The 27,059-nt window shown below is 44.8% G+C and overlaps 1 protein-coding gene and 1 non-coding gene across 5 annotated transcripts; both read right to left on the bottom strand.

Annotated features, from left to right (window-relative positions):
- Positions 1–26,723, bottom strand: RILPL2 (Rab interacting lysosomal protein like 2). 4 transcript variants are annotated; one of them, XM_061384621.1, is made up of 5 exons: positions 25,968–26,687; positions 17,018–17,169; positions 9,911–10,018; positions 2,562–2,646; positions 1–517 (listed from the first exon to the last, which is right to left on the bottom strand). In XM_061384621.1, the coding sequence occupies exons 1-5, from the start codon at positions 26,289–26,291 to the stop codon at positions 473–475; spliced, it is 714 nt and encodes a 237-aa protein (XP_061240605.1). In that variant the 5' UTR covers positions 26,292–26,687; the 3' UTR covers positions 1–472. The 4 variants fall into 4 exon arrangements, with proteins under 4 accessions (XP_061240605.1, XP_061240607.1, XP_061240604.1 ...); XM_061384620.1 differs by lacking the exon at positions 1–517 and adding an exon at positions 524–937 and having other exon boundaries at positions 25,968–26,689; XM_061384623.1 differs by lacking the exon at positions 2,562–2,646 and having other exon boundaries at positions 25,968–26,723.
- On the bottom strand, positions 10,137–10,248 carry LOC133229332 (U6 spliceosomal RNA). The gene has a single exon (XR_009730555.1). It is a non-coding gene; the product is annotated as a U6 spliceosomal RNA (small nuclear RNA).
- Positions 26,724–27,059: the final 336 nt, after the last annotated feature.

Genomic DNA, 27,059 nt, shown 5'->3' with positions numbered 1-27,059 from the left:
TAAAAGTCATTTTACTTTAATACAAAATCATATATAGAAAGTCATATGAGAAAAATCAAATATTCACTAATATCAGTGAAGTCTTCATTGCAATGTCCATACCAGGTTTTCCTGCATCCTCTCCCCGGCCCCACTTGTGCTGGTGTATTTCGCTGCTGTGTGGCAAAGACGTGGGCCCGGGGACGCAGAGCTGGTGTCCACATCTGCGTGCTTGGGGCCCCTGGGTGGTTGAAGTGGGGCTGTAGGTGGCCCCACTGTTTTTTTCTTCTGCTTTCTCAATTTCTTTTGCCACTTCTGCCATGGCCCAGCGTTCAGGGGTGTTCAGTTCTGCAGCCGGGGAGAAAGCTTCACCCCTTCCTCCTTGGACGGCTTTGAGGGGAAGTGAAGAAGCAAGTGCAGTGGGTACACGTGGCACTGACTGATGACTGTGGAAGTCGTCTTTGTGGGTGGTCCTCCGTGTCTGAGAACGCAGTCATGGCCTCCGGTCTAGGTCTGCTTCCCTGATCGGAAAGAGAACCTGGGTCGGGGCGGGAGACGGGAGGTCAGAGGAAACAGAGCGCTGAAGCGGGGGGGTGCACAACCCCCTGCAAATTCTGTAAGCAGCTCCTGCAGGCCATTCACCCAAAAGTTTATTTCTTAAGAGCTCATTATGCAACAGGCACTGTTCCAGGGCTTTCCATCTACTAGCTCATTTCACACTAATAACAGCATGAGGATGTTGAGTATAGTCAATATCCCTATTTTACAGATGAGCAAACTGAGGTTCTGGGAGGTTAAGTAACAGGCCCAAGGTCACACAATTTTGTCTTGGAACTGGGAGTTGGGCCCAGAAGCCCACTTAACCACTGTGCTAGACTGACAAATGGAGTCTGGAATGTTTTTGTTTTCATTTTAAGTGGTTTTTATTGTAGAGGAAACGGTAACTTCTCGGTGTTCCCTACAATGATAAAATGAATAATGACTAATATGTAAATTCTTGGATATAACAGATAACACATATAAAGATATCCCTGAAGCATGAACGCCAAACTTTCAGTCCTCCTGACGCACTAGACACGTGGGGGTGATCACAAAGTACAGTGTCAATGCTAGCTCAGGTTGTCGGAAAGACGCAAAGATGGCTAGTGAGCTGAAAAGTCGGTGATGGGGATACAGGCTCTTGCTTCTAGTCAAAGACAAGCCCCAGTCCCAGCCCCGCTAGCAGCTCTGCCGGCAACGGCAGGGGTGAGCCCTTGACTCGTGTGGATACAGGCGATAGGGCACATCCACCCTCCCCCTGAACCTAAGTATACCATCTCCCAACCCCCACTTCCCTGCCTCAGGAAATGACATCACCCCCAACCCAGTCATTCAAGCCAGGAACTGGGAGTTGTTCTCAATTCCTCTCCTGTCATCCCATCTGTTGTATTTTAGTCACCATGCCCCAAATATGTTCCTAATCCCACCACTTATCTCTTCCACTGCCACCCCCAGGCTGAGCCACCCCGATGAGCAGCACAGCCTTCCTGTCCGCCCCCTCCCCCGCCACCCCCACAATCCACTCACACAGCAGTCAGCATGACTGCATCACTGTGCAGAGATAAGTCATTCCTCAGCTTAAACCCTTCCAGGGCTCCCCATTGTCCTCAGGACAAAGATAAAACCCTTCTTAGCGTGACCTAATTCTTCGGAAAGTCATTCATTCATTCACTCCGTAGCTTGTCTGATCACCAAGTCGCGGCCTCACTATCTTCAAACCTGTGTCTTCAGTGTTTGCTCAGTCGCTCAGTCGTGTCTGACTCTTGGCCCCGTGGACTGTAGCCTGCCAGGCTGCTGTGTCCATGGGATTCTCCAGGCCAGAATACAGGAGCAGGTTGCCATGCCCTCCTTCTGGGGATCTTCCCAGCTCAGGGATCAAACCCAAGTCTTGCAACTCCTGAATTGGCAGGGGGGATTCTTAACTACTAGTGCCACCTGGGAAGCCCATGTCCTTAGGCTGGCTTACGTACATTTCATTTTTGCCATATCAGGCTCAAACTCCAATTATGTGACCCAAAGAACTCCCCAAGAAGAGAAAGAAAGAAACCAGTAGCTTATGGGTCTGGAAGCCTTGTTTCCAGTGCAATCCTCAGCCAGTGAATATCCCACATAAACACTTTCAGATCTGATACCCTCTGTAGGGTGGAGATGCTCTCTCATACATTATCTTACCACAGGAGACCCTTTCTAGGGAGAAGAAACAATTTGACTCTGTCCTATCAACGCTTCTCCACAAAGCGGTCAGAGTAAACTTTTGTTTTTTCAAAAAGATTTTATTTTTTATTCTCGGCTGCATCGTGCGGCATGTGAGATCTTAGTTCTGGACCAGGGATTGAATCCATGCCTACTGCATTGGGAGCACGGAACTTTAACCCCTGGATCACCAGGGAGGTCCTTAAGCTTTTTATAGGTGAATACGGACATGTCACTCCCCAGCTTAAAACCTCCCAAGGTCTTTCCGAAGCACTTAGAATGAAATCCAAAGTCATCACTGGGATCCATGTGGCCCAGAAGGACCCAATCGCTCCCCACTCCAACCTCACCTCCCTTCTCTTTGCTGTTCCAGCCACTGTCATCTCTGCTGCACAAGCTGTCTCCAGCCTCTGGCCTTCATACCCGCTGTTCTTTCTGCCAGGAAGGCAGGGAAAACTCAGATCATTATAGTCTTTCAGAACTTAGCTTGAATGCTGCCTTTTCACAGGCGCCTTCCAGGACTCCCCAAATCTAAAGTAGCTCTTTATCGGGACTTCCCTGGCGGCCTAGAGTTAAGATTCAGTGCTTCCATGGCAGGGAGGATGGGTTCAATCCCTGGTCAGGGAACTAAGGTCCCCCATGCCTTGAGGTGAGGCCAAAAAAATTAAAAAGTAGCTCCCAATCAACCTCTCTCTTAGCACCCTATTTAATGGTCTTCAGTGCATATAGGGCCATCTGAAATGTCCTGACCAGTTCACTCTCTACCTCTCCCGCTAGAATGTAAGCACCATGAGGGCAGGGACTCTGGCTTGTTCACTCTACCCCAGCACTTAGAACAGTGCCTGCTGCATGGTAGACCCTCAATAAATATTTGTTGGGGGAATAAATAAATGCGGTTTCAGGTGGTCTTGTCTGACAAAGCTGTTTTCATGCAGTCATTCAAGAAAGCTTGGACTTCCCTGTGGTACAGTGGATAGGAATCTGCCTGCCAACGCAGGGAACACAGATTCGATCCCTGGTCCGGGAAGATTCCACATGCTTTCGAACAACTAAGCCCGTGTGCCACAACTACTGCGCCCACATGCTGCAACTACTGAAGCCTGTGTGCCTAGAGCCTGTGCTCCACAGCAAGAGAAGTCATCGCAATGAGAAGCCCATGCGCCACAGTGAGGGAGTAGCCGTGCCGGCCGCACCGAGAGAAAGCCCGAATGCAGCAATGAAGACTCAGTGCGAGCAAAAAATAAGGAAAGAAAAGAAAGGAGAAAAGAGAGCCTGGCAGAGACATCCTTGGTGGTCCAGTGGTTAGGACTCCACACTTCCACTGTAGGGGGCCTGGGTTTGATCCCGGGTGAGGGAACTAAGATCCCACAAGCCTGGTAATACTTAACTAAGAAGATGCATACTCTGTGGGCTATCTGCCCCCACAGAATCATGTCCTCCCTTCTCTGGCCTGTTCTCCGCTCCAGGAGGCTGACATCTCTGGCTGATCTCAACAAGCTCCCTTGTCCTCTAGCTTCTGGCTGTGCTCAGCCAATGGGAAGCACCAGCAGGAGCTGGGAGGGTGGGAGGAGAGAAGTGTAGGGGTATTCACTCCCAGCTCTGTCCCTGCCGGCCTTGTCTCACTAGCCACTGTGTTTTCCTCTTCTGAAGGCCACACTTCAGTCTGACTCCCCCAGGGCCCCTCACAGCTCCCTTTCCTCGCTCCTCTGTTGCCCGCCCCAGGGTGCTTCTCCAGCCCTTATCTCTGTTCCCACATCTGTAAAATGTCCCTTCTTGAAATCTTTTCAGCCACTCCTTTTGAGTGAGGCTTGGTTTCTTGATAAACAAGAACCCGGGCTGATAGGCTCCGTGGCCTTGCAATTTTCCTCCTGGATGTCCCTCCCTGGGAAATTCACACACAAGTCCATGAGAGGACATGAATAAGCATGCAGATATTCACTGCAGCACTGTCCACACTAGGGAGAAGGCAATCTGGGATCCCATCACTGGGGTTAGAAACAAGACGTGTGTCTACACTGCTAGGTGGATAGATCTTAAAAAATGCTTAGGGACTTCCCTGGTGGTCCAGTGGCTAAGACTTTGAGCTCCCAATGCAGGGGGCCTGGTTTGATTCTCGGTCAGGGAACTAGATACCACAAGGTCACAATTAAGACCCAGTATATTCAAATAAGGCCCTCCCTTGTAGCTCAGGTGGTAAAGAATCCACCTGCAACGCAGGAGACCCTGTTTCGATCGCTGAGTCCGGAAGATCCCCTTGAGGAAGCCATGGCAAACCACTGCAGTTTCTTGCCTGGAGAATCCCAGGGACAGAGAAGCCTGGCAGGCTATAGTCCATAGTGTTGCAAAGTGTTGGACAGGGTTGAAGTGACTGAGCACGCATGCATGCATAGTCAAATAAAGAAAAAAAATTAAAACAAAACAAAAAAATTGCTTAATGTCCATCAAGAGATGAAGAGACAAATCAAAAGTGGTCTACACATACCATGGAATATCACCAGGCCTTAAAAATGAAAGAAATTCTGACACGTGGTACAACATGGATGAACCTGAGAACAATGTGCTAATCATATAAGCCTGTCACAGAAGGACAAATACTGTATGTCTCCTCTTACATGAGGTCTCCAGAGTAGTCAGATTCATAAAGACAGAGAGGGGAGTGGTGGTTGCCAGGGGCTAGGGGAGGGGAACTGAGCAGTTAGTGTTTAATGGGGACAGAGTTTCGGGATGGGATGATGAAAAAGTTCTGGAAGTGGATTGTGGTGATAGCTGCATAAAATCATAAATTTCCTTTTTTCTTTTTTTTGGCCACACCACACAGTATGTGGGATCTTAGTTCCCCGACCAGGGATCAAACCCACGCCTCCCGTAGTGAAAGTTCAGAGTCTTAACCACTGGACCGCCAAGGGAAGTCCCTGTAAACATATTGATATTTAATGCCCCTGAAAAATGGGGACTTCTCTGTTGGTCCAGTGGCTAGGACTCCACACTCCCAATTCAGGGGCCTGGGTTCAATGCCTGGTTGGGGAATTAGATCCCACATGCCGAAACTAGGAGTTCGAATTCTGAGACTAAAGACTCCAAGTGCTGTGGCTGGGGATCCGGAGTACCTCAACTAAGGATCCTGTGTCCCACAAGAAGACCTGGTGCAGCCAAATAAAAAAGAATTTTTAAAAAATGATTAAAATGGTCTCACAGACATAGAAAACAATCTATTATGGTTACCAAAGGGGAAGTACGGGGGAGGAATAAATTAGGAGTTTAGTATTAACAGATACACACTACATATAGAATAGATAAACAACAAAGACCTACTGCACCACACATGGAGTAATATTCAGTAACGTATTATAACCTACATGAGAAAAGAATATTAAAAAGATATATATTATATATGAATAACTGAATCACTTTGCTATACACCTGAAACTAACACAGCACTGTAAATCAACTATACTTCAATTTTTAAAAAACGATTAAAATGGTAAATTTTATGTTAGGCATACCTTTTTAAAAACACTGAAGAAAAGGCTCGTTCACACTCAGTTCTCAAAACCCAAAGCATTTGACCACATATTGCTTAAAGCTGTGCCGCCCAAAACAGTGGCCACTACGAGTCTTAATTGAAATATGCTGTCAGTGTGAAATATACATAAGATTTCAAGGGCTTATTATTTTTAAAAAAAGACTGTAAAATATGTCATTAATAATATTTTATAGTGATTACACGTTGAAAATGACAGTATTTTGGAAGCATTGGATTAGTAAAACATATTACTAAAGTTTTTGTAAAAAAGTGCCTGAAGAATTATTCCCTGGTGGTCCAGAGATTAGGACTCTGAGTTTCCACTGCAGGGGGCAGGGGTTCGATCCCTAGTTGGGAACTAAGATCCCGCAGCCATGGCGCAGCAAAAAAAAAAAAAAAAGCCTAAAAAAGAAGAGTGCCTGGTAAAAAAGAAAACAGTGACAGTGCTTAGTGAAGGGGGAAAAAGCACTAGGAAACAGAATGAAGATGACGTGTGAAACAAAATACCAGTTACCATTGAAAACACATCCACATAAGACAATATATACTTTTTAGAACACATTAAATACATATGAGATGGGCTGACGGGGAGGGGAGCCGGGAAGCAGATTGCAAATGGGCGATGGAGATAAAGAGGGAATAAATAAAAGCAAGAAAAAAGAAAGCTTGTGCTGACAGCGAAGCTCATCGTGCCATGAGCTGAGAATCACTAATGGAACACTCTGTTCCTGAGGATCCAGAAAAAGAAAAAAATCTCTCTTCTCTCTTGAAACAAAGGCATCTTAATTAAATCTGCCCTGGGAGGTAACCCAGAATCTCTGACCCCTCAAAATTACTTCCCTGTAAAACCGGAGTCAACAGAGTCCTTACAGAATCGCTCATGGCAGTGCCCCCAGGGTGAACATCCCGCCTGGCGCACAACATAGACTCAGTGAGGGTCTGCTGACTAACGACCAAATAATGTGAATGGAAGTTGAGGCCCCCTCAGCCCTCCCTGGGAGGCAAGACTAATGAAGCAAGAGCTGGATGGAGGCTGAGGACCTGATGCAACCCACAATGATGGTTCATTCGGATCACACGATTTTTATTTTTAAGCTTAAATGATTTGCCAGCATTTGGAAAACAGATTCCATGAACAAATCCGACGTCTTGGCATCGCTCAAGAATCAGAAGGTCTGTTAACAAGTTGTTCACTGGCCAGACAGAACTGAAAGGCAAATGTCCCCACCCCACCCTACACCCCCCTCACACATCCACATGAAGTGCTTGGCCCCCGCAGGCTTTCGAGTTTGACATCCTTGACCAAAGCCGTTTCTCACTTTCGATCCAAAAGTCCAGGAGCTGGTAAACTGTCACCAGGTCATTTTCAAAGCAACCAAGACCAACAGGCTGCTTGCTTCAGCCTGGAGTTGAGGAAAGGTGTGCTTCAGTTCAGCTCAGTTCAGTCGCTCATTCACGTCCAGCTCTTTGCGACCCCCTGGACTGAAGCACGCAAGGCTTCCCTGTCCATCACCAACTCCAAGAGCCTGCTCAAACTCATGTCCATCTAGTCGGTAATGCCATCCCACCATCTCATCCTCTGTCATCCCCTTCTCCTCTTATCTTCCATCTTTCCCCACATCAGGGTCTTTTCCAATGAGTCAGTTCTTCACATCACATGGCCAAAGTAGTGGAGTTTCAGCTTCAGTACTAGTCCTTCCAATGAATATTCAGGACTGATTTCCTTTAGGATGGACTGGTTGGATCTCCTTGCGGTTCAAGGGACTCTCAAGAGTCTTCTCCAACACCACAATTCAAAACCATCAATTCTTTGGTGCTCAGTCTTCTCTATGGTCCAGCTCTCACATCCATACATGACTACTGGAAAAACCATAGCTTTGACTAGATGGACCTTTGTCAGCAAAGTAATGTCTCTGCTTTTTAATATGCTGTCTAGGTTGGTCATAGTTTTTCTTCCAAGGAGCAAGCGTCTTTTAATTTCATGGCAGCAGTCACCATCTGCAGTGATTTTGGAGCCTAAGAAAATAAAGTCTGTCACTGTTTCCATTGTTTCCCCGTCTATTTGCCATGAAGTGATGGGACCAGATGCCATGATCTTAGTCTTTTGAATGTTGAGTTTTAAGCCAGCTTTTTACTCTCCTCTTTCACTTTCATCAAGAGGCTTTTTAGTTCCTCTTTGCTTTCCATGTTGTCACCCTGCTTATCTGAGGTTATTGATATTTCTTCTGGCAATCTTGATTCCAGCTTGTGCTTCATCCAGTCTGGCATTCTGCATGATGTACACTGCATATAAGTTAAATAAGCAGGGTGACAACATACAGCCTTGATGTACTACTTTCCAAATTTGGAACCAGTCTGTTGTTCCATGTCCAGTTCTAACTGATGCTTCTTGACCTGCATACAGGTTTCTTAGGAGGTAGGTAAGGTAGGTATTCCCATCTCTTAAAGAGTTTTCAACATTTTGTTGTGATCCACACAGTCAAAGGCTTTAGCATAGTCAATAAAGCAGAAGTAGATATTTTTCTGGAATTGTCTTGCTTTTTCTATGATCCAACAGATGTAGGCAATTTGATCTTTGGTTCCTCTGTCTTTTCTAAATCCAGCTTGAACATCTGGAAGTTCTCGGTTCAAGTTCTCTGTTGAAGCCTAGCTTGGAGAATTTTGAGTATTACTTTGCTAGCATGTGAGATGAGTACAATTGTGCAGTAAGTTAAACATTTTTTGGCATTGCCTTTCTTTGGAATTGGAATGAAAACTGACCTTTTCCAGTCCTGTGGCCACTGCTGAGTTTTCCAAATTTGCTGGCATATTGAGTGCAGTACTTTCACAGCATCATCTTTTAGGATTTTAAATAGCTCAGCTGGAATTCTATCACCTCCACTGGCTTTGTTCATAGTGATGCTTCCTAAGGCCCACTTGACTGCACTTCACACAGGATGTCTGGCTCTAGGTGAGTGATCTCATCATCATGGTTATCTGGGTCATGAAGATCTTTTTTGATAGTTCTTCTGTGTATTCTTACCACCTCTTCTTAATATCTTCTGTTTCTGTTAGGTCCATACCATTTCTGTCCTTTATTGTGTCCATCTTTACAAGAAATGCTCCCTTGGTATCTCTAATTTTCTTGAAAAGATCTCTACTCTTTCCAATTCTGTTGTCTTCCTTTGTTTAAGAAATGGAAGAAACTAAGGTGTGCCTAGTTGTATTCATACCTGGAGTCAGAAAAGGCACATCTGGGGACTTCCCTGGTGGTTCAGTGGCTAAGACTCTGTGCTCCCAATGCCGGGGGTCTGGGTTCAATCCCTGGTTGGGGAACTAGATCCCACCTGCCACAAGTAAGAGTTCGCATGACATAACTAAGGGATCCCACATGTCATATCGAAGATTGAGGATCCTATATGCTGCAACTGAGACCCGGCACGGCCAAATAAATAAATACTTTTTTAAAAAAGAAGAAAAGGCATATCTCAGGTTGTTGTCCAAAGGTTCCCCACATTCAATTGTCTGGGCATTCATTAAAAATCCAGATTTCTGGGCCTCCTCCTAGAACCAGCGATTTGATTTCTGAGAATCTGAACTTTAACTATCATCTCACAGTCTATGGTTTGAGATGCTGCAACCAAAGGAACCAGGAATGAACAAAGGGGCATGAAAACAAGGGGAGTGTTCAAAGGAAACTGTCTTATGTGTCCTAATATTGGGAGACAGGGGGCCCTCCAGAGTTGGAAGTAGAAGAGGTGATGATTTAGCCCCCGTAAACTCCAATAATTATTGCTATTGTTTTTCTTGTTTAATATTATTAGTATTATTATCTGGTTATTGTTTTTATATCACAGGGAGGCAGTAGAGTGTCGAACCTGGACTTCCCTGGGTTCCTGACTTCACCACTTACAATGTGTGTGACCTTGGGTACAGAACTTTACCCCCTGGAATTTATTTCCCCATCTGTGAGTCAAGGATAACAACAGTGTCTACCTCATAGGGTCACTGTGATGAGTCCATGAATTAATAATGTTAGGTGCTTATGCTACTGCCTAGAAGATAGCATAATACACCAGCATAGCGTTTGCATATCAGCTGCAGGACCACCACCAGAAGAACAGGGCCTCCCCTCTCACCCCCACTCCTTCCTTTAGCGACTGTTTAGTGGCAACATGGGGCAGCAAGTCAACTTACAGTTTCCTTATGATTGTCTTCTCCTTGCTGTTGGCATTGCTGCCCCTGGGAAAAAGAGCCTCTTTCTCTCTTCTTCCTCCTGGGCCTTCTCTTGGTGGAATCAGACCACTGGGAAAAATGAGATAAATAAGTGGGTTGTTTTACTGCAGATCTCTTATCTGTGCATCTTTGAAAGTGAAGGTTTTTTACAGTTTATTTATTTACATATTCATTATTATTATTATTAAAACACATGGAATGCTTTATGAAATTGCATGTCATCCTTATGCAGGATGACATCTTGCATAATCTTCTCTGTTTTGTTCCAATTGCAGTAAATGTGCTGCTGAAGCGGGCACTGAAAGTGAAGTTTCTTTGTAATTATTATTATATTAATAATGCTATCATTGAAAGCTCTAGAGTTAGATCTCCTGACCCAGATCTCTGGAATCTTCCTTCCTCTTTTCCAGTGTTGATACCTCTTCTTTCCTTCTCTTATCTAATTACCATGGCTGGTACTTCAAGCTTCTCTAATTTCTAGAAATATGATCATGTATAAATTGTCTAACTCAGGGCTCCCCAACCTTCAGGCTACCGACTGGTACCTCCTGTCAGATCAGCGGTGGAATTAGATTAGAAACAAAGTGGACAAAAGTGTAAAGCTCTTGAATCATACTGAAACCATCCCCCACTCCACCCTGGTCTGTGGAAAAACTGTCTTCCATGAAACTGGTCCCTGATGCCAAAACGGTTGGGGACAGCTGCTTTAACTTAAGCCTTGATTTCCTAATTGGAAATAAAAGGATCATAAAAGTACCTGCCTTCTAGGATTGATGGATTAAGTGAGCTAATACATGGAATTCATTCATTTAACAAATATTACTAAGCTACATAGTCTACCAAGGTATATAGACATAGCAATGAACAAAACAGATGAAATATCTTCTCTCATGTAATTTATATTTCATTGAGAAGAAAACAGTCAACGAACAAATAAGTAGAAATGTAAAAATATACAGTAAGTCAGGTGGTGCTAAGAGCTAGATTGATATTAATCAATAAGATACTGAGGTCAGGTGACCCAAAGAGATCCAGAGTATTTCCCTGGACTTGATGTACAGAACTTGGAAGAAGGCTGTTCTCTCTCACTTGCTCAACTGGGACTGCCAGCAGTCATGCTCCCTAAGATTCAGAAAAGGACTGTCTTTAATACAAGATAAGGAGGCCAACAAAGAAACAGAATCAAAGAAAGAATCATGACTGGGGTCTCTGATTCCAACCCTGAGGTCTTAGATGCAGTCTTTTTCTTTATTTCTGAGAGCAATTCTAGGATCCTTCCCAGCTATGTGAACCAACAAAATCTCCTTTTGTACTTTAGCTGATTTGAAATAAGATCTCTGTCACTTGCAACCAAAAGAAGCCTGACTGTGATGAAACATTTCAATATCTGACCCAGTAAGCTCATTAGATCCACTTAGGTATTTTGTTGTGTGTACCAACTGGTAAATTTATGCCTATGCTACGGGCATAAATTTCCCCCTTACCACAGACTGAATTATGTTCTTCCAGAATTCACATGTTGGGACTTCCCTGGTAGTCCAATAGCTAAGACTCTGAGCTCCTAGTACAGGGGGCCTGGGTTCAATTCCTGGTCAGGGAACTAGATCTCACACGCTGCAACTGAGAGCCTGCATGCCACAACTAAAGGAATCCACATGCTGAAACTAAGACCCAACACAGTCAAATAAAAACAATCAAAAATTTTAAAAAAAGTTTTTAAATAATTTGTATGTTGAAGCCCTAACCTCCGGTATTACAGTATTTGGAGATAGGGCCTTTGGAAGACAATTAGGTTTACATGAGGTTATGAGGGTGGGCCCTCATGATGGATTGCTGCTGCTGCTGCTGAGTCGATTCAGTCATATCTGACTCTGTGCGACCCCATAGACGGCAGCCCACCAGGCTCCCCCGTCCCTGAGATTCTCCAGGCAAGAACACTGGAGTGGGTTGCCATTTCCTTCTCCAGTGCATGAAAGTGAAAGTGAAGTCACTCAGTCATGTCCTACTCTTCGCATGGACTGCAACCAACCAGGCTCTCTGTCCATGGGATTTTCCAGGCAAGAATTAGTGCCCCTTTAAAAGGAGATACAGCTTTCTCTCTTTCTCATTCTCCCCACCAGCTGAGGACACAGCAATATGGCAGGTGTCTACAAGCCAGAAAGAGCCAAAACCAACCATACTGGCAGCTTGATCTAAAAATTACCTTTCCCCACTACCTACAGCTATCAGTTCAGTTCAGTCGCTCAGTCGTGTCCAACTCTTTGCGACCCCATGAATCGCAGCACGCCAGGCCTCCCTGTCCAACACCAACTCCCTACAGCTATAAAACACCCTTAAACTTGTTGATTTACAATAATGATGGGGGACTGCCTTGGCAGTCCAGTGGTTAAGATTCTGCCTTCCCATGCAGGAGGTGTGGGTTCAATCCCTGACTGGGGAACTAGGATCCCACACATGGCACAGGGTGTAGCCAGAAGTTAAAAAAAAAAAAAAAGTGAAAACAAACAAATAAAAAACAATGATTTATGACTTCTCATGATGGCTCTATTTTTTTTTTTTTCTGGCTGCTCTGCACAGCTTGTAGGATATCAGTTCCCTAACCAAGGATTAAATCCAGGCCTTTGGCAGTGAGATTGTGAAATTCAAACCACTGAAACCGCCAAGGAATTCCCAGATGGCTCTATCTCTTATGGTTGATTTGGTGGTTCTCCTAATGGTCCACTTTGGGGTTCTCAAGTGGCTGTGTTCAGTTGGTGGATCAGCTGGGGCTGTCATATGGGACCCCTCGATTCTTCTTCATGTGACCTCTCCACGTGACTGCCTTGAGCTTCCTCATAGCATGGCAGTCTCAAGGCAGCAGTCTGAGAGCACAAACATGGAAGCTGTTAGGCCTTCGAGAATCTTAACCTTGGAAGCCAAACAGCATCACTTCCACCACATTCAACTAGTCCAAGAAAGTTATAGGGCCATCTAGATTCAAGAAAAGGGAAAATAGACTCTACTTGTACTCTGATGAGAGGAGTGGCAAAGTCTCACTGCAAAAAGAGTGCAGGATGGGAAAAACTGTTGCATCCATCTTTGGATACAGCCTACCATAGCTGCCCTCAGTTAAAAACTATCCTTCGTATGAGCCTGGGCTTCCAAATTGATGCAGTTGCTAAGAGAACACCTCAGTTGACATGCTAGTTTCTCCAGAATATATAACACTAGAGACTAAACAGAATCCTGCTATCTGTCTGTCAGCCTGCACCAGATGGGAAGTGCCCATCTGTCGTTCTCTGGGAATTCAAAACTGGAACCAACATGTGTTGCTTTATTCACTTGCAAGCTGCTTACGGCATTGGCAGTCTAGCAGTTCCTCTTTTTAATTAACTGTGTCTGAAGCACTTATTAAATGAGATGAAGGCAGGTCTTTCCATTAACGTAGTTCCAACCTCAGCGGAAGGAAGACAATTAAATTCCTGTTGGCAGAATTCAGTCCTTTCAGATAGGACTTTCTAAGGACATTTTTACTTTGCTGCTCTCTTAATGATATCACATTGAATGAATTTAATGAATAATATCATTGGGGGACTTCCCTGGTAGTCCATTAGCTAAGACTCTGTGTTCCCAATGCAAGGGGCCTGGGATGGATCCCTGGTCAGGGAATTAGATCCCACAAACTGCAATTAAGAGTTTTCATGTTTCAATTAAAGATCCCTCATGCTGCAAACTCAGCACAGTCAAATTAAAAAAACAAATTTTGTTTGGTTTTGTTTCAGAGTACATCCCATATTTCCAAACTTTCCGAGTTTCAATGTGGTGTGATAATTAAAAGCTCAGGCTCTGATGTCAGTCTGTCTGATATCACATCTCAAGGTTGCCACCACCAACCAGCCCAGGGACTTTGAGCAGCTACTTGACCTCTCTGACCCTTAGATCATCTTGGGGATAATATTACCCTAACTCACAGGCTTGCTGTGAACACTAATTGAAATTATGCTTGGGATACACTAAGCAGAGTTCCTGGTAAATCTGTACACAGGTCAAGAAGCCACAGTTAGAATTGGACATGGAACAACAGACTGGTTCCAAATTGGGAGAGGAGTACATTAAGGCTGTATATTGTCATCCTGCTTTTTTAACTTATATGCAGAGTACATCATATGAAATGCCAGGCTGGATGAAGCACAAGCTGAAATAAAGATTGCCAGGAGGAATATCAATAACCTCAGATATGCAGATGACACCACCCTTATAGCAGAAAGTGAAGAGGAACTAAAAAGCCTGTTGATGAAAGGGAAAGAGTAGAATAAAAAGATGGCTTAAAATTCAACATTCAAAAAACTAAGATCATGGCATCCGGTCCCATCACTTCATGGCAAACAGATGGTTAAACAACGGAAACTTTATTTTATTTTCTTGGGCTCCAAAATCACTGCAGATGGTGACTTCAGCCATGAAATTAAAAGATGCTTGCTCCTTGGAAGAAAAGCTATAACCAACCTAGACAGTATATTAAAAAGCAGAGACATTACTTTGCCGACAAAGGTCTGTATAGTCAAAGCTATGGTTTTTCCAGTAGTCATATATGGATGTGAGAATTGGACTATAAAGAAAGCTTAGCACCAAAGAACTGATGCTTTTAAACTGTGGTGTTAGAGAAGACTCTTCAAAGTCCCTTGGACTGTAAGGAGATCAAACCAGTCAATCCTAAAGGAAATCAGTCCTGAATATCCATTGGAAGGACTACTGCTAAGCTGAAAACTCCAGTACTTTGGCCACCTGATGCAAAGAACTGACTCATTGGAAAAGAGCCTGATGCTGGGAAAGATGGAAGGTAGGAGGAGAAGGGGACGACAGAGGTAGTTCGATGGCACCACTGACTTGATGGACATTGAGTTTGAGCAAGCTCCAGGAATTGGTGATGGACAGGGAAGTCTGGAGTGCTGCAGTCCATGGGGTCGAAAAGGGCCAGACACGACTGAGCGACTGAACTGAACTGAACTGATAAATATTAGTTGGCACGGGACCTCCCTGTGGTCCAGCAGTTAACACTCCACGCTTCCAATGCAGGGGATATGGGTTTGACCCTGTGGAACTAAGATCCCATGTGCTCTGCAGCACCAATACACCAAAACGAAACAAATACTAGTTGACTGAGCCTGTGCTCTAGAGCCCTCGAGCTACAACTGCCAAGTCTGTGTGCTGCAATTACTGAGGCCTGTGCACCCAGAACCTGTGCTCTGCGACAAGAGAAGCCACCACCAGGAGAAGCCCTCACGCTGAAACAGAGTAGCCCCAACTCGTCGCAACTGAAGAAAGCCTGGGAAAAGCAACGAAGACTCAGCACTGCCAAAAGTAAATACATAAATAAATAAAAGAAAAACAATTAGTAGGCAATACGTTTTCATTCTTTTGGTCTTTCCTTTGCCTGCCTCTAATGAAACTTGCTTTGCTTAACTGCAGGCTTCTCAGAATGATTCAACCACAGAGCTCCTTTATGCCGTGCCATGTGGCTTGTGGGATCTCAGTTCCCCAACCACAGACTGAACCTGGGCCATGGCAGTAAAGGCACCGAATCCTGACCACAGGACCACCAGGGGACTTCCTAGAGCTTCCTTTTCAAGAAATACCTATGTAAACTACAACATTTTGGGAAACTTGGTAGAGAGGGATACAACAAAGGTCAAACCTGCTATATCAACAACTTCCTTATTTCCTGCCTTGCTTATCCTACAATTCCTCCTGTATGCAATATTTATTATGATTTTTTTTAACTTGTAATTTTTATACAATTTCAAATTTAGAGAAAAGGTATAATATTAGTGCAAAAACTTTCCATATACTTTTAACCCCGATCCTTCAAATGCTTATCCATGTATCTATCTACCTACCTAGCCGTGCATCCATCTTTCCATCCACTGACCCATCCACCCCTGCAACTATCTACCTTCTCTCTGAACTCTCTGGAGAGTGAACTGGAGAAATCTTACCCCCTTACTCCTAAATACTTACGTGGCTTTCCAAAGAACAAGGACTTTCTCTTACATAACCAAGTTGTTCAGTTATCAGAATCACCACATTGATCTTTTCAAATAGTGAATCAGATCTGGTCATTCCCTTGATTAAGGCATCCCAGAGTCTTCTTGTTACATTTGCTATAAAACTAGAGCTCCTTGATGGCGGTGGGATGAATTGGGAGATTGGGATTGACACATATACATTACTGATACTATGTATACAATAGATAAGTAATAAGAACCTACTGTGCAGCTCTGGGAACTCTACTCAATGCTCTGTGGTGACCTAGATGGGAAGGAAATCCAAAAAAGAGGGGATATATGTATACAAATAGCTGATTCACCTTGCTGCACAGCAGAAATTGATGACACTGTAAAGCAGCTATGTGTGCCAGTCGCTCAGTTGTGTCTGACTCTGCAGTTTCGTGGACTGTAGCCCTCTAGGCTCCTCTGTTCATGGAATTCTCTAGGCAAGAATACTGGAGTGGATTGCCATTACAACTATACGCCAGTAAAACAACAACAAAATAAAAAACCTAAAGCTCCTTTCTGTGGCCAACACGACCAGCTCCTGGTCTCTTCTGAACCACTGTATACCTCACAATCCAAGTTCCACCATGGTGGGTCCCCTAAATTGGCCAAATGGTTCCCACCCCAGGACCTCTGCACTTCCCGTTCTACTTTTGCCCAACCAAACTGTTACTTGGTTGGCTGCTTCTTGTCATTCACCTCAGAGGGGTCTTCCCTGTCACCGAATCTGACACAGGCCCCTCCCAGCACTCCAGTCTCCGTCAAGCCACTTTTCTACATTCTCTCCAGCATCCACCGTGCTCATCCTGCGGGCTCACTGTAGGCTTCCTGGCTGAGTGCCTATCTTCCTGCTAGCCTAGCACGGACTTCCTGTTTTATTTCCCGCTCTACCCTCAGTGCCGAGAATAGATTCCAGCATAGAGTGGGTCTCCAGTAAGTTGACTGGACGAACATCAGAACAGATAGGTAACATATCAAGGAGCTCTAGACAGGATCTGGGTCTGCAGCGTAGGCGCCCCAGGGCAGCAGGGCCCACCTCTTATAGCACTGCAGCTCTTCCTGCACCACCAGCAGCTGTGACTTGAGCTTGTTGCGCTCCTGAAGCACGTCCCTCAGCTCCTGCAGAGTAAAGCGTGGTCGGTTGGGATCTGTCAGGTCAACCACCATTTTGTCTGGTCCCAGGTTCACCTGTAAGAAAGGACGTCACTTGTACATTTTACCCCACGAGGCTGGACTTTCCATCCCAGAAAGGAGAGTCCTCTTGTTCTGTTTCTCCCAGGGACCTGATGAGGTGAGGCACCACCTGCTGCAAGTGTTTGGTTGATGGTAAAGAGTCTGGGAATTCCCTGGCAGTCTGGTGGATAGGCCTCTGTGCTTTCGTTAGGACTCTGGGCCCTGGGGTGATCCCTGGTTGGGGAACTAAGATCCTCTTTTAAAAATTGTTAAAGAAGAAGAAGAAGCAAGAGTTCTAAGTACTATTCTCCAAGAAAGGAGCCAGGGCTCCTTGGAGAGAGGCTGAGTCTAGGGCTGGAGCAGGGCAAGTCCAAGTTTAGTCTGGAATATTCCATTGTGTAAGGGATGGAGACAGAGCAAAAGGACATAATTCGAAGGCGCTCCTACTGGCCAAACTGAACAATCTGAGTAACAACATTAATAACAAGAATGGATAATAAGCCATCAAATAATAAGAGGAGGACTCAGGAATCTATACTTTTTTAATTTAATTAACTAATTAATGGGGATCTAATAGCTAACTTTATATGTCAACCTACTGGGCTAAGGAATACCCAGATAGTTGGTTAGCCCATTATTTTGAGGTGTGTGTGAAGGTGTGTTTTGGAAGAGATCAGCATTTGATTTGGTGATCTAACTACAGCGGAGGGATACCCCCCAGTGTGGGTGGGCATCATTAAGGGCCCGAATAGAACAAAAAGGTGGAGAGAGGGTGAATTCACTCCCTGCTTGAGCTGGGACATCCTTCTTCTCCTGCCCTTTAGCACTGCACATCAGTGCTCCTGGTTCTTGGGATTTCGAACTGTCCCAAACCAGGACTTTTACCATCAGCCCCTGAGACAAGCCTTCCAACTTGGACTGAATCACAACACCAGCTTTTTTGGTTCTATAGCTTGCAGACATCAGATTGTGGAACTTCTCAGCCTCCATAACCCCCTGAGCTGATTCCTATAATGAATATTCTCATCTATATCTATAGCTACATCTGTATCTCCTATTGTTCTATTTCTCTGACTAATACACTGGGAAGGAAGGGAATCTGTACTTTACAGCAGAATGCCAATTAATGTTTATTTATTTATTTGACTGCACCAGATCTTAGGTGAGGCACAGGGGATCTTTGATCTCTCCTGTATCATGCAGGATCTTATAATTGTGGCATGTGAACTCTCAGTTGCAGCAAGTGAACTAAGAGTTGCAGCATGCGGGATCAGCATGGGGGATCTACTTCCCTGGCCAGGGATCAAAGCCCAGACACCTGCATTGGGAGCAGAGTCAACCACTGGACCACCAAGGAGATCTCTGGAATGCCAATTAATGTGTAGAAGATGATAAGAGTTAGAAAATCCTTTTGCAACCAATTTAGTAATAATTGATTCAGGCAAGACTAATGAATGGATCTAAAACCACTGGGTGAAAATTTGTCGGAGAACAGGATATTTTACACAGTTTCAAAGTATTTTCCCATAGGCTACTTGCGCATTACAAAGGGCATAAAAGCACCCTTCTGGTGCAGAAATTTTGTAGACAACACCTTAACCAAGGGCTAGAAGTTACCATCACCAAACATCACCAATGACGACAAACTGAATCAGGCACCTTCTAATCCAAGACACTGAGAAGGATATAGCATCAATTGAGTGATAACCCTGCTAAACATGTGTTACTTGTTTAAACATGAATCTAACTATGAGGAGACACCAGAACAAGCTCAAGTTGAAGAACATTCTACAGACACTGATACATAACATATTCAAAAATGTCAATGTCATGAAAGAGAAGGAAAAGCTGAGGAACTGCTCCAGACTAAAGGTGACTAAAGAGAGGTGTCGTACTTCCCTGGTGGGTCCAGTGGTTAAGACTCCGAGCTCCCACTACAGGGGGCAAGGGTTCGATCCCTAGTTGGGGAATTTAAGATTCCGCATGCTTGAGGTGCAGCCAAAAAAAAAAAAAAAAAAGAGAGAGAGGTATTTCCTAAAGATACTGTACAACTCTATACTAGATTCTGTATCAGAAAAAAAAAATGCTAAAAGGTCATTATTATGAATTTTGAATAGGGATGGCATTTAGATCTTAGTATTCTACTGACTTTTCCCCCTGAATTTGATCATTTATTGTGGTTATCTAACAGTATGTCTAGGAGATACACACGAAAGTATTTAGTATTTAGGGTGAAAGATCCTAATCTTTTACTAACTCTGCAGCTAATATAATGTCTGCTCAAATAGCTGGGCAGACTTTGAATGAGTAAATAATGTGTATATACATATGTGTATATTGACATTGACATTGACGTCGCTCAGTCATGTCCGACTCTTTGCGACCCCACGGACTATTCCTCCGTCCATGCAATTTTCCAGGCAAGAGTACTGAAGTGGGTTGCCATTTCCTTCTCCAGGAGATCTTCCCGACCCAGGGATTGAACCCGGGTCTCCCACATTGTAGGCAGACGCTTTACCGTCTGAGCCACCAGGGAAGTCTCGTGTGTATATGGGTGTCTATACTTCAGTCTGTATATCTTTTTTTTTTTATTGGACTATGCGGCATGCAGGATCTTAGTTTCCCTACCAGGGACTGAACCCACACCCCAGGCAGTGGAAGCAAGGAAGTTTCAGTGTCTATTCCTGTTCTCTTAAAAATAATTTTATTTATTTTTGGCTGTGCTTGTCTTTGTTGCTCTGCATGGGCCTTCTCTAGTTTTGGCAAGTGGGAGCTACTCCCTAGCTGCAGTGCTCCAGCTTCTCATTGCGGTGGCTTTTCTTGTTGCAGAGCACGGGTTCTAGGCTTCAGTAGTTGTGGTGCATGGGCTTAGCTGCCTCGCAGCATGTCGAATCTTCCCAGACCAGGGATCAAACCCACATCCCCTGCATTACCAGGCAGACTCTTAACCACTGAACCACCAGGGAAGTCCCCAGTGTGTGTTTCTTAAGACATATTATACACACACACAAACACACATATACACACACCTGAATACAACAACTGAATCAGGGTGAAAGGTATACAAGTGTGCATTGCACTTGTCTTGCAACCCTTCCATAGGTTTGACATTGTTTCAAACTGAAGTTAAAATGAAGCAAATATTTGAAGACAACCTAAATGTCCACTAGCAGAAGTCTAGTTAAATAAATGGAGGCACAACCACACTCAGAATATTCTACAGGTGACAAAGAGAGTAAGGTACACAACAAAGAGAAAGGCAGTAGTGCCCACATTCCTCCTCTTGGACTGACAAATATCAGTGGTGTGTGAGGAAACACTGTCGTAAAAGCTGTGGGGAAACTGGCTCCTTCACTGACCACAAAGGGAGCCAATCACTTTATCCCCTTTAGAGTGCAATTTGGCAATAGTTCCTGGTGGCACCAGGCTTCTCTGGTGGCTCAGATGGTGAAGAATCCACCTGCAATGCAGGAGACCCAGGTTCGATCTCTGGGTCAGGAAGATCCCCTGGAGAAGGGAATGGCAACCCACTCCAATATTCTCTTCTGGAGAATCCCATGGACAGAGGAGCCTGGTGGGCCAGAGTCCATGGGGTTGCAAACAGTCAGATACAACTGAAGTGACTTAGCACGTATACACATTAAAATGTCAAATGCCTTTCCTTTGACCCAGTGAGTGCACTTCCTCTACATATTCAAGAGCCAACTGGTACAGATCAGACTAACCCACTGAGGCTCAGGCTCAGAGCAAACGATTGGAAAACAAAGGTCTTTTCATAGGAAACTGGTTAAAGGAGAGATTCTCAACATTTTTGTGTTCTACAAACCTTTTCTGGCAGTCTGGTAAAGCTCATGTGGATTCCATCTCAGAATAATGATCTTAAATGTATAAAACAAAAGGCATAGGATTACAAGGAAACCAACTAAGATAACATACACTCATCAAAATCTAAAAATAAATATGTGATCCTGAGACCTGCTCCTTCATTAAACACAATGTAGCTACAGGTCCAATAAGACACAGAACAAAAACAAAGTTTTGAGATATGTACTACATTGTAATGGGATATGAAAACACCTGTGATTTCCATTGATGATTGTCACAGGTACTACTGATAATATTACTGTGGTTTGTTTTCTACATTCATGATTTTTTTAAATTTATTTATTTTTAATCAAAGGCTACTTGCTTTACAGTATTGCGTTGATTTCTACCAAACATCAACATGAATGCATTCATGATTGAATAAAGTGGTACTACATTTCATCTGGAGGCTGGTGAAAATAAAAATATAATTTCTTCCCATGCAAGTTCATGGATCTCATGGATTAGACTCATAATCTTGAGGAACAGCGGGGAGCAGGGTTCCAAAAACTCCAAGCTGAGAACCCTCAGGTTGAACAATTGATATTACTGTACAATGGAAGTTTCCAAAAGCCATTAAAAGATGAGGAAGTAGAGATTTTGCTGGTGATCCAGTGGCTAAGACTGAGCTCCCAATGCAGGGGACCCAGGTTTGATCTCTGGTCAGGGAACTAGACCCCACAGGCCACAACTAAAAATCCTGCATGTAACTAAGACCTGGTGCAGCCAATAAATAAATAAATACATTAAAAAAAAAAAAAAAAGATGAGGACGCTCTTTATATTCTGATTTAGTACCACTTTCATGCCATATTAAGTGAAAATAAGCAAGGGGCAGAACAGGGCATATATTATCATACTATCTGTGTGAGTAACAGAAAACTATATTCATATCTGCTTGTGTTTGCATGAAGTATCTCTGGATACTTTAAGAAACTGATTGCTTAAATTTTTTCCGAGGGGATATGAGAGCTTTTCCAAGGCAAATACTTTTGTAACTTTTGAATTTTGAACTTAAATTTTAAAAAAAACAAAGGGAAAAAAAATCTCACACCTATTGGGATGGCTACTGTAATCAAACAAACAAAATATAAAATAACCAGTGTTGGCAGGACTTCCCTGATGGTCCAGTGGTTAAGACTCTGTGCTTTCACTGCAGGGGACATGGGCTGATCCCCTTGTGGCTCAGATGATAAAGAATCTACCTGCAATGCTGGAGACCTGGGTTCGATATCTGGGTTGGGAAGATCCCCTGGAGAAGGGAAAGGCTACCCACTCCAGTATTCTGGCCTAGAGAATCCCATGGACTATATAGTCCATGGGGTCACAAAGAGTTGTACACAACTCAGTGACTTCCACTTCACTTGACTTCACAAGGAATATCCCACATGACATATGGTGTGGCCAGAAAAAAAAAAAAGACAAACAAGCTTTGGTAAGGATGTGGGAAAACTGAAATTCTTGGGCACAGTTGATAGAATGTAAAATGGTGAAGTCACTATGAAAAACTGAATGGCTGATCCTTTAGAAATTAACAACAGAATTATCACATGATACAGCAATTCCACTTTTGAGTATATACCCAAAAGTCTTGAAAGCAGGTGCTTGAAGATTGATTTATAGATCCATGTTCAAAGAAACAATATTTATACAGATCACGAGGTGGAAGCAGCCCACGTGTCCATTGACAGATGGATAGACAAACTGGTGAATCCCTACAATGGAATATTATACAGCCTTAAAAAGGAAGGAGATTCTGACACATGCCACAACATGGAGGAACCTTGGGACATGAAGTGAAATAATAAGTCAGTGGCAAAAGAACAAAAATCATCTGATTCTACTTATATGAAGTACCTAGAATAGGTAAATTCACATAGACAGAAAGGAGAACAGAATTACCAGAGGCGTGGGGGAGAAGGGAAATTTGGAGTTAGTGGTTAGTGGGCACCGAATTTCAGTTTCGCAAGATGGGCATTTTGGAGGACGGTGGTGATGTTGCATAATAATGTAAATTGACTTAATGCCACTGAACTCTGTTCTGAAAAATGATTAAGATGGTAAATTTCACCTCTACTTTACCACAGCTAAAAATAGTAATTAAAAAAACAAGAAAAAAAAAAGACAAGGGCATATTTTTATAAACTGTCTAGCGGCATTAAATATTCATTCTCTCTGCCTTTTCCCCCACGCTCGTTCTCAAGACTATGGTTTGGGAGGAAAATGTGCTAGCTCATCTGGGGCTAATGAAGCTTGTCTGCTATGCCCCAGGCAGAAAATGGCCTGGGCCCTGTTCAAACCACGCTGTTTACGATCCATCATGGGTCTATCTTTGTGTCTGGAGTTGGAGATGACAGGAAACAAGCGCAAAATGTGAGCTGAGGGATCTTGGGCAAGTCATTTAACTGTTCTTGAATCTCAAAAGTCAGGCTTCTAATGATATTCAACCATCTCATATGACAGATCCTAAAGAAGAACCTTCTCTTCAAATAGCATTGTCACCGTGACTAATGAGTAGGTGAAGTAAAAGTGTACCAACAAAGCTACCAGAAATCTTCACTCTTCCCTGTGAATTTCAGCCACCCTGTTCCTGTTGTCTTTTCATGGCGCACTTCTCAGTCTGTAATCCTGTGGGCTGGTTTTGAAGGTCTGTGTGTCTCGCTTCTCCCACTAGTTGTGAGGCTCCATGAAGGCAGGGACCTTGTCTAATTTAGCTCCATAGCTCCAGGGCCCTCACAGTGTAGTCACTCACCAATGTCACCACAAGCAAAGTTACAGGTCTGCACTTCAGCACTGTGTGGTTAAGACTAGCATCTCTGAGGACTTCCCTGATGGCTCAGTAGACAAGAATCTGCCTGCCAATGCAGGAGACATGAGTTTAATCGATCCCTGGCCTGGGAAGATTCCAGATGCCCTGGGGCAACTAAGCCTGTGCTCCACAATGGGAGAAAACGCCTCAAGGAGAAACCTGTGCACCGCAACTAGAGTAGTCCCTGCTCGCTGCAAATAGAGAAAGCCCTCAAGAAGCAATGAAGACCCAGCACAGCCAAAAAAAAAAACCAGACTAGCATCTCTGAACTAAAATCCTGCCTCCACCTCTTACTTGCTCCAAGTCCTTGGCAGATTACTTAATCGTTCTATGTCTCCGCTTCTATAAAACGGGAATAATAATAGTATGAGGATCAAATGAAATAATTCACTTGAGGAAGGTTTTTTTTAAAACTGTAACTGGAGACCTACTAGAGAGTTGTGATATTAATTTAGTGAGTTGCAAAATAATTTAAAAATTCATAAAAATAGAATAGGAAAGTATGACTATATATCATGTTTAGTAAGGGTGAGCTAGGATAAATTGTTTCTTGAAACTTTTTGTTTCATCAGTTCTGAATATTGATGCAAAATGTAAGTTTGGAAAATGGGGGTATAACATATATACAGAAATATGCACTAATCTTGAATTTATAGCTTGATGATTTTTACCATATGTGTGTATACCCAAGTAACCACACCCAGATTACTTCCCTATATATTTCCTTCCTGTTCTCTCCCACTCTCCCATCCTGGGGTTACCATCAACCTGTCTTCTATAAGTAAAGATGGGACTTCCCTGGTGGTCCAGTGGTTAAGACTCCACACTACTAATATAGGGAGCTTGGGTTTGATCCCTGATTGGTGAACTAAGAATCCACATGCCACCTGGTGCAGTCAAAAATTTTATATAAAGATTACTTTGCCTATTCTTGAATTCTATGTACAGGAGGCTCTCTTTTGTACCTGGCTTCTACCTCTCAATGCAGTATCTGTGAGATTCATCCATATAGTTGTCTGTTTCGGTACCTTCTCATTGTTGTGTAGTATTCCATACCACAAGTTAAAAAATCCATTCCTCTGTTCCCTCTGGATTCCCAATTTGACACAATTATGAATAAAACTGCCCTGGATATTCTTGTACATATTTTTCTGTGGTCATAAGCAGTAATTTCTCTATAGTTAAAATGTATGTCTTACTCCAGGTCAAAGATTCTCAAATCGTGAAACCTGGACCTAGAGCACCTGTATCATCTTGGAACCTGTGAAAAGTTGTAGATTCTAGGTCCCACTGCAGACCTACTGAGTTGGAAACTCTGGCACTGGGGCCAGCCAATCTGTGTTTTAATCACTCAAGGTGATTTTGATGCCTGATAAAAGCATGAAATGCCTGCTTCCCTGGTGGCTCAGATGGTACTGAATCTGCCTGCAATGCAGGAGGCCTGGGTTCTATCCCTGGGTGGGGAAGATCCCCTGGAGAAGGAACTGGCAACCCACTCTAGTATTCTTGCCTGGAGAATCCCATGGACAGAGAAGCCTGGCCGGCTACAGTCCATGGGGTCGCAAAGAGTTGGTCATGACTGAGCGAGTAACACAGTAAAGCTTGAGAACCACTGCTCAAGGTCCCCATCAACCTGTCTTCTGCAAGTAAAGATGGACTTCCCCGGTGGTCCAGTGGTTAAGACTCTGCCCTTCCCTCTTCCGCAGGAAGCCTCTGCTTTAGAACATACTCAGTGCATACCCCAGCACCTAGTAAGTGCTCAGTTAATGTTACCTATCATAAAGCTTCTGGGCTTCCCAGGTGGAGCAGTCATAAAGAATCCACCTGCCAATGCAGGAGACGTAAGAGATTCAGGTTCGATCCCTGGATTCCTTGGAGGAGGGCATGGCAACCCACTCCAGGATTCTTGCCTGGAAAATCCCATGGACAGAGGAGCCTGGTGGGCTACAGTCCATGGGGTCGAAAAGAGTCAGACAAGACTGAACAACTGAGCACACACAACACTTCTAAACTGAGGACTGGATACTCGTGGGGAGTTGTTTTGAGGGGTTTGGATGTTCAAGAGAGGTGAGCGGCCCCCCTCCCATTGGGAGCTCCCTGCACCCCGCCCCCGGGGCTAGTCCCCGCTCTCGCGCACTCACCTCCGGGCCGGCGGCCGAGCCCTCTCTCCGCAGCCCCTCCACCTCCTTCCTGAGGTTGTCCCGCTCCATTCTTAGCTCCTCCACCGTCAGGTTCCCTTCATTCACCAGCGTCTCCAGCATCTCCAGGACGCGGACAATCTTGAACTGCAGTTGTGTCACCCGGGGGTCACTGCCCAGGGCCATCAGCTCACGGCCCATCACGTAGGAGATGTCATATACGTCCTCAGCGGTCAGCTGCAAGGGGCTCTTGCCCAGAGCCCCCTCGGGTCCCGCCTCGTCCTCCTCCTCTTCCTCTTCTTCCTCTCTCAAAGGGGGCTCCTCCATGGCGGCCCAGACCCCTACAGCCTCCGGGGCTGCTTTCTCGGAGTCTGCGAACTTTCAACTTCCTCCCGGCACAGAAAACTTTCCGCTCGCTGGGCCGAGGACCCTGCCGGGCCCGGGGGCGGGGGAAAGTGGCCCAGAAGCGGCCAATCAGCGCCGCCGAGGGGTGGGCCCGGGAGGTGGGGGCGTCTGTGGAGGCCACGCAGGGCGGCTCGCAGGCCCGCGGTCCGGTGCACCGTCCACCCCGAAGTCCGTACAGGAGTGCGGGGTCCAGGATACGGTTCTGAGCACGAAAGGACAAGAGGAAGGGAGGGCAGGGGAGAAGAGGAACAGAAAGGTTAAAGGGGTGCCTGTGGTCGCTCCCAGCCAGGGAGCAGCTGCAGACCGGGGGAAGGGCAGCGCCCCCCAGCTCCGCCCCTTGGTAACGGCGACCGCGGAAGCCGGGTTTCCACGGAGACGGGGGCGGGGTTTCCACCGCAGCCTGGGAAAGAGGCTAAAAAAGCACACAGCTTTTCCCTTGCTGCACTCGGGCCTTCCAGCCATAGAATTTGCATGGTATGTGGAGGCAGATCCGGTCTCTGAGAGTATTTTCTGCGGCAAAGCGGGAAAACAGCAGTAGGTGGCAGCTCCAGGAAGTCCGGAAATCTGGACTGCGTAGAGCTTTCAGGCCCATTGTCACCTGGACCTGCAGCATCTGACCCTCAGTAAACTGGAGATTTCCCTGCTCTGTGCACCTGGCCCTCTCCTGGGATCCACCACTTGTCCAGCGTG

The sequence above is a fragment of the Bos javanicus genome, chromosome 17 (genome assembly GCF_032452875.1).
Source record: "Bos javanicus breed banteng chromosome 17, ARS-OSU_banteng_1.0, whole genome shotgun sequence".
Lineage (NCBI taxonomy): Eukaryota > Metazoa > Chordata > Mammalia > Artiodactyla > Bovidae > Bos > Bos javanicus.
Note: the sequence above shows the minus strand (reverse complement) of the source record. Positions and strands in the feature narration are given on the sequence as shown.

Bases quoted from the DNA above. Each gene is read 5' to 3' on its own strand.
- RILPL2 (XM_061384620.1), bottom strand. From the start codon at position 26,291: ATGGAGGAGCCCCCTTTGAGAGAGGAAGAAGAGGAAGAGGAGGAGGAC. The intron at 17,170-25,967 runs GTGAGTGCGCGA...CCTTTCTTACAG, and splicing joins GCTCGGCCGCCGGCCCGGAG to GTGAACCTGGGACCAGACAA. The intron at 2,647-9,910 runs GTAAGTTGACTT...CCTTCCTGGCAG, and splicing joins AAGACAATCATAAGGAAACT to AAAGAACAGCGGGTATGAAG.